Source organism: Haliotis rubra, unplaced genomic scaffold, assembly GCF_003918875.1.
Source record: "Haliotis rubra isolate DU_JTF1 unplaced genomic scaffold, ASM391887v1 Scf1986, whole genome shotgun sequence".
In the NCBI taxonomy this organism is placed as follows: Eukaryota; Metazoa; Mollusca; class Gastropoda; order Lepetellida; family Haliotidae; genus Haliotis; species Haliotis rubra.
Window position 1 is genome coordinate 22,927 of NW_025765987.1, and position 7,301 is coordinate 30,227.

The 7,301-nt window shown below is 41.2% G+C and overlaps 1 protein-coding gene across 1 annotated transcript; it reads right to left on the minus strand.

Moving 5' to 3' along the window:
* Positions 1–2,065: 2,065 nt before the first annotated feature.
* LOC124275115 (perlucin-like) lies at positions 2,066–6,418 on the minus strand. Its single transcript, XM_046710598.1, has 4 exons — positions 6,288–6,418; positions 4,876–4,961; positions 2,762–2,855; positions 2,066–2,388 (listed from the first exon to the last, which is right to left on the minus strand). Exons 1-4 carry the CDS (start codon positions 6,343–6,345, stop codon positions 2,174–2,176), a joined length of 453 nt encoding a protein of 150 aa, XP_046566554.1. The 5' UTR covers positions 6,346–6,418; the 3' UTR covers positions 2,066–2,173.
* Positions 6,419–7,301: the final 883 nt, after the last annotated feature.

The window sequence follows — 7,301 nt, forward strand, 5'->3', positions numbered from 1 at the left end:
AGTCACATTGGAACAAACATGCATGCGCATAGTGACAGCAACAGTGACTAGAACACCAGCAGTAATAATTAACTCTTACAAGTGTGGACACGTGAAGATCCGGGGTACAATAGGTCTTCAGCAACCCATTCTTGTCATAAAAGGCGACTATGCTTGTCGTAAAAGGCGACTATAACGGGATCGGGTGGTCAGGCTCGCTGACTTGGTTGACACATGTCATCGGTTACCAATTGCGCAGATCGATGCTCATGCTGTTGATCACTGGATTGTCTGGTCCAGACTCGATTATTTACAGACCGCCATATAGCTGGAATATTGCTGAGTGCGGCGTAAAACTAAACTCACTCACTCACTCACTTACTAGTGTGACAATGGAGGGCAGATGATTACAGAAAATGTATCTTGTTCATCATACAACACTAGGGCTGGGACCGGAACCCGGATATCAGGGACGGGTGGCCATGGGTAATGAGTTGGACCCGGGTACCCGTCTCAATATCCGGACCCGTTATGATCATGTGACTAATAGATTAAACAATGTAATATGTTATTCTTTAATGATTAAAAGGTCTTTGAAGGTTTAGACATAATACAGTCACCTATTTTGAATATAATGCATGGTTAAGATGCGAATGTAGAACTCGAAATTTTAGCCTCCAAGCTGAAGAATATATTGCCATTTCTTACAAATTTAATGTAAGGAATTCACATAACGGCTATCAGGGTTGGGTAATAGGGGTGGGGTACCCGAGAAGAAAATTTGGACCAGTCCCAGTTCTAATTATTGTTATAAGATATATGTGCCGTTGAGATTGACATCCAATGATCGAGGGAAAAACCAGCGCCTTGAACATGTACTAGTCACGTTGATGATATATATATATATATATATATATATATATATATATATATATATATATATATATATGATATATATATACGCACAAAATGTCCAAAATAGTACAGGTGTTCAGTCATAAATATTACATAGATAAATAAAAACAGAATGCCTTTTTCTCAAACATGTTTCGTTCTTTACTCTTCAGGAAGATTGTAGCGGTTACAGTATGACGTCATTACATATATATTGTTTTTATTTATCTATGTAATATCTATATATATATATATATATATAATCACGTGACTAGTACATGTTCAAGGCGCTGGTTTTTCCCTCGATCATTGGATGTCAATCTCAACGGCACATTGTATTAACAATCTCAACTCCCTGAAATCATACAAACTATTGCAGCCACAAGGCGCACCAAGTGAATCTGGCCTCTCCATCCTTACGAGGTACCCATTCGCAGCTGGGTGGACTGGGACACATAGTCACAGTACTTTGTCCAAGTTTAACGTACTGTGCTGTTCCCGCAACTTGGTGTTTGCACGTGTTCAAGTGGCCACCATCTGGTCATTTACCAATGGATTTGTGGGTTCTTTTAAGTGCACAGGGTTGTGTACTGCACACTAGGGGTTGTGACAACAGTGAAAGAGTCTGCACACAAAGTTGACTCAAAGGTTTTTGCACACGGTCACAAGAGGGCTCGATCCTGGCACCTCAAGTTCGCTGGATCACAAGCCTTAGACAGTTTTAGGCTACATTTCAGAATTATCATTGGTGCAGAATTATCATTTGATGAAAAACTCATATCAGTGATCATTAATATGGTATTTTTGAAATTCAGTACTCTAAGTAAATATCAGAGTTTTACATTTCAAAACATACACCAAATAACGCTGTGAATCGTGATTTCGTAATGTGTCAAAAATGGCAACATTTACGATGTAGCCAATTTTGAAAGGTCATTGTCAGCACAGTAGCTTTGATAATTGTGGATGGTATCAAGAAACAGGAAATTCCCCGCAGTATTCGAAACTGGGAAGTGTATTTGTACGTAATGTATTTTGAATTTTGATAGACTTTAACGTGAGGGTTGAAGAGGAACGACATACAGACTATAAGTCAGTCGCCATCTTCACTGGCTATTTTAGCATAAAATAACCAAACAAAGCAACGTCAAATCACATTGCATGTGCACGGGATTGAGCACCAAACCAAATCTTTGATGCTGATCATGTTTTTTATAAATTGTTAAATACAATACTTAAAACCAAGCAATGAATATTTTCGGCATGTATCCTTCATTTGACCGCGTAAATATAGCCCAACCTATATTTCACAGACAAAGTTGTGTTGATCCTGACACGGCCAATCATTCCATCTGTAGCCCATAGTTTTGTCTATGCCCATACAATTCTCTTGGCCACCATAGTTGGATGGCTGACCAGGGTTCCAGTTCTGGTAGACCATCGGAGTTACTTGACCCTGCCACGTAAACCGGCCCTCCAACCGCAGGTCGCTACCACCCAGGAGGTAATAAGGTGCTGCAAATAAATGCCAAATTTACATTGTTAATGAGGGCTCACAGTGATACGTTTACCAGCCCAAACTTGTCGTGTGTGCGTGACTGAGTGATTTGAACAGCTTTTCAGTTATACCTCATGTCAGCTTGTTGGCGGAGTGAGGTGAGTTAAGATTTTTAGCCACATTGGCAGTATTTTAGTGACTCAAACAAGTAATACTATGAACACCACAATAAACAGATCGTCTGAACTACTGAGGTAGATCAGCAAGGACCATAGGGATTTACACAATCACTTCAACCGTTGGCGATTGTGCTATTTATCACAGAAATCGGGATTAGAATCCATGATGATGTGTTTCTGGCACTAGTTATTGCAAACAGTTGCTACTTACACTTCGCATGGCGCATGATGTGCCCTCTGACGAATTCATCTTCATCTCGATTATTTATCTCTGCCAGGTGACTCTTCAGGTAACGACAAACAGCCTGCAGCAAATATATCATTAGTTTCTCCAATGATATCGTACGAGTCATGGTTTCAAACCATGCGTATGCTATTCGTGAAAACTGGCTCGAACGAGAGTACACAGGTGAGCTAACTCCAACATCTCGTGTGTTAAGGTGGGATTATCCCCGACAGCATGGCAGTTACGTGCAGTTGGCATGTGTGTCGCCATATGCTTTCTGTGGAGAGATTTCGAACCCTCGGATACAATAACAGAAATGCTTCACATTTGAGATCTGACCTCCTCACTTCCCACAGTGTAAACATTTTAACACAGTCTAAAGACACTGTATGGGAATGGTTTACGTGCGAGACGACCCTGTGTTAATATCACTTGAACCCCTGCTCACCGTGGTGCACGCCGACAGTTGAATTCTGCTGTGAATTAGACTGCACTATGATTTCTGGGTGATGGACCAGGCGCTGGGGAGGTAAACCCCCTTGATCTCTGTTGATCTCAGGCACTGGTCCATCACCCAGAAATCATAGACACTCAAACCGAATCTGCTTTAACCACTCTGCTATGTAAACACACCCTTGCCCTTATTGTAAAACATATCCTTTCATTGTATTCTGCTCTTTGATCTCACTGCATTGTTTGTACATACTTAATTATACCTCCTACACAATACACAATAATACGAGGCCTCATACAGCAAGGGGGCGGTGGGGTAGCCTAGTGGTTAAAGCGTTCGCTTGTCACGCTAAAGACCTGGGTTCGATTCCCCACATGGGTACAATGTGTGAAGCCCATTTCTTGTGTCTCCCGCCGTGACATTGCTGGAATATTGCTAAAAAAGAGCCGTAAAACTAAACTCACTCACTCACTCACTCATACAGCAAGACTGACAAACGACTTTCTGCATAGCGCTGACATCGTTGTTTTGCCGTGGCCAGCCTTATATCCCGACATGAACCTGATAGAACACTTATGGGACTACCTGGATTGTCAAATCAGAAGACTACCAGCGCCACCGCTCAACAACTGAAACAATGTTATCTACTGGAATCACGGATCACGCCTAACTACTTTATCGTCTTACGTCATCAATGTGTCAACGTGTGTTGGCGTGTATTGAAGCCAGGGGTGGTCACACTCACTATTGATTCAACATTTGATGACATATTGCAGACAAAACCGCCCTATGATACCACGTGTCTTTCGGTGTCAGTTAAATGGTACTTTCGACTTTGTATGAAATGAAATTGTGTACATTTGCTGTAGATTTGAATATTCGATTGAAACGTAACAGATGCCCTTTTATATACGCTTTTGTTTTTCTTTTCAAGGTTGGTCAAACAAACTGTATACTTTGTTTTGAGCACTAGTTTACATAACTAATCTTTAAGTATATAAGTCTGTGTAAAACCGGGGCAGTGGGGTAGTCTAGTGGTTAAGCGTCCGCTCTTTACGCCGAAGATCCAGGTTCGATTCCCCATATGGGTACAATGTGTGAAGGCCATTTCTGGTGTCACCCACCGTGATGTTGCTGAAATATTGCTAAAAGCGGCGTAAAACTAAACTCACTCACTAACACTTTGTAAAACCATGGGTCACACGGTAAACTACCGATCAGTCTGGAATTTGGATACCGGTAACATCATTGGCAACATCCGATGTGGTATCCGATAAAAACAAACAGAATAACCATTGACCACTTCGTGACCATGTTTCGACTACAACGTGGAAACGTGGCATATTCAGATATTTGCGTGAAGGGCAGTTTATCTCAGTTTATAAACAATTGACAGTTTTAAGTACGACAGGGCTTCACCCTGTCTGATTATTTCAATCAAGATCAGGGTGTCCCTCAAATTTCAGGCAGCATCCCATCTGTCACATCTTTTTAAAGTAATATTTATATTATTTTGCTTATCATTGACATTTAATGTCAGTTTGCAAGACCTAGTATATCTGGAAACTTTCAATCGCATTCCAAGAAATCCTGAAGAAAAGTCATTCATGTATTTACCAATCACGTATTTTATAAACATGCTTACATTTGCCTCTCCAAAGGATCCTTTCATACTTGAGAACCAGTAACAGGAATGCTTGTGGCGTATAAAGCCCAAAGGACACCTTAATGCTGTAAGATAAATAGTGTAAGTCAAACAAAGATCAGAGGAACAACACATTGCCTACTTAATGTTTTAGAAGCCACAACACTCTTTCCACATTCCTAAGAAATCTACTGTATCTGGGGCGGTGGGGTAGCCTAATGGTTAAAGCGTTCGCTCGTCACACCAAAGACCCCGCTTCGATTCCCCACATGGGTACAATGTGTGAAGCTCATATCTGGTGTCCTCCGCCGTGATATTGCTGGAATATTGCTAAAGGCGGCGTAAAACTAACTAACTCACTCACTCACTCACTCTATTATATCTTGAGTATGTATTTGTTCTGGCAGGATTATAGCTGTACGATGTTGTTTCTAAAAGTTGCGTCTGGACCAGACAATCCAGTGATTGATGGTAGGGCATGTGCACCAATTGTGCTCCCCTCCTTGCGGATCTGTTTCTGTATGTATATGAATCAGAATTTCTGTTTGGGTTGGCAAAATCAAGGTTAGTTGGCCAAGAGGTTTCCGGTACATCGATGTTCGGTGTTTCATTTAATGTGCATACCGCCTTGTAATACAAACCAATTTCACAGAGCGTCATGCGACTCTTGTTTGATCAAGGTTACAACATTCAGGGCCTCAGTAAAGCTTTCAATAAGTTTTATAGTTGATATGTGGAGGAAATTTCAAAATGCATCAGTGACAAAATGTTGTCCGATGCAATTCCCTATTTTGACTGGTGATGATACCAGGCAGGCTATTCTCGAAATGTTCGTAGCCCTACGAATGTCTGGAGCGGACATACCCTTCCCACCTACCGAGGAATCAAATTATTAACACATTGGCTAAGATCAAAGTTAAGAATTCTTAGGGCTACGAACGTTTCGAGAAAAATGGCCCTGGTGCTCGCGATAAGGCAAACGCATTTTCCCCACCGATGGACCAATCATAAACATATGCAAAGTCTAGTCAGTTGTTCCCCTGAACATTTTCGGGAAAGTCAAATTAACAGAACTGGAGCGGACATAATTCTTCTCACCGAGGAATCAAATATGGAAATGTCCTCCACACGTCTACCATAAAACGTTTTGAAAGCTCTACCGAGGGCTTGAATGTTGTTACCATGATCGAACTTCTGAGCTTAGTGATTGAACCAGTGTTCCTTGGGTTCCAATCGCAAATAAACAGCAATTAGGATGCCTGTTCTATCTACAATATACGAGTGGCCGTATACGCAAGGATACATACATGTTTGGTATGTCAAATATTGTTAATAAAGTTCATAATGAAAGGTTTATCCTAACCTCAATTCGTTATTACGATTTCTAAAACGTTTTGTTATATTTTATTTACCTTCATTTGGGAATATCCACACTATGACCAGCAGCAGAAGAGCGTTCCACACCTTCATGTTGTAACAGATAACTGTATGATATTGTGAGCTCTAATGAAAAGTATGTGTGAATACGGATTTGACACCTTGCCAGTAGGCATCATGTCCGGGACAAGGGTAACACTTCTGCGACATGTGTTCAGTCATTGCAACAATATATGTATATATTACGACTCTTGTGTTATTTCTATTGACAGATTGACACTTTTTGTTATACGTTTATAGGGGCGGTGGGGTAGCCTAGTGGTTAAAGCGTTGGCTCGTCACGCCGAAGACCCGGGTTCGAATCCCCACATGGGTACAATGTGTGAAGCCCATTTCTGGTGTCCCCCACCGTGATGTTGCTGGAATATTGCTAAAAGCGGCGTAAAACCAAACTCAGTCAGTCAGTCAGTCAGTTATACGTTTATACGTCATGCAAATTGAAACCAACATTTGTAGTCAGTCAACTAATCCTTGTGATCATAATAATGATAATGACAACACAGACGACGTCGTATTGGCTAATAGCGAGATGATTACATAATTCTGTGATTTGAAGTAAAAGTGGATGTTAACAAGAAATATTCTTTATGACCTGAAGACAGTGTTTTATTCCTTTACTAAATCGAAAACGATTAACACTGCATGTTGCTTATTATGACAGCATTTTAACAAATGTCTCAAGGATCGGTTCTTGGACCTCTGCTTTTCACCATTACACATCTCCTCTAGGTGATATCGTCAGATCTTTCAACTTGCGACTGCATTTATATGCTGACGACACTCAGATTTGCAAACCCTTACTTTCTTCATTAGCCGAGTCTTCATTTCTCACCATTGAAGAGTGTGTCAGCTGCATCAAAAACTGAATGTCGTCACACTACCTGAAACTGAGACCGCCTCCGTGGTGTAGTGGTTAGAGCGTCCGCCCGGAGAGAGGAAGGTTGCGGGTTCGATCCCCGACCGCGTCATCCCCCAAAACGTTAAAATAT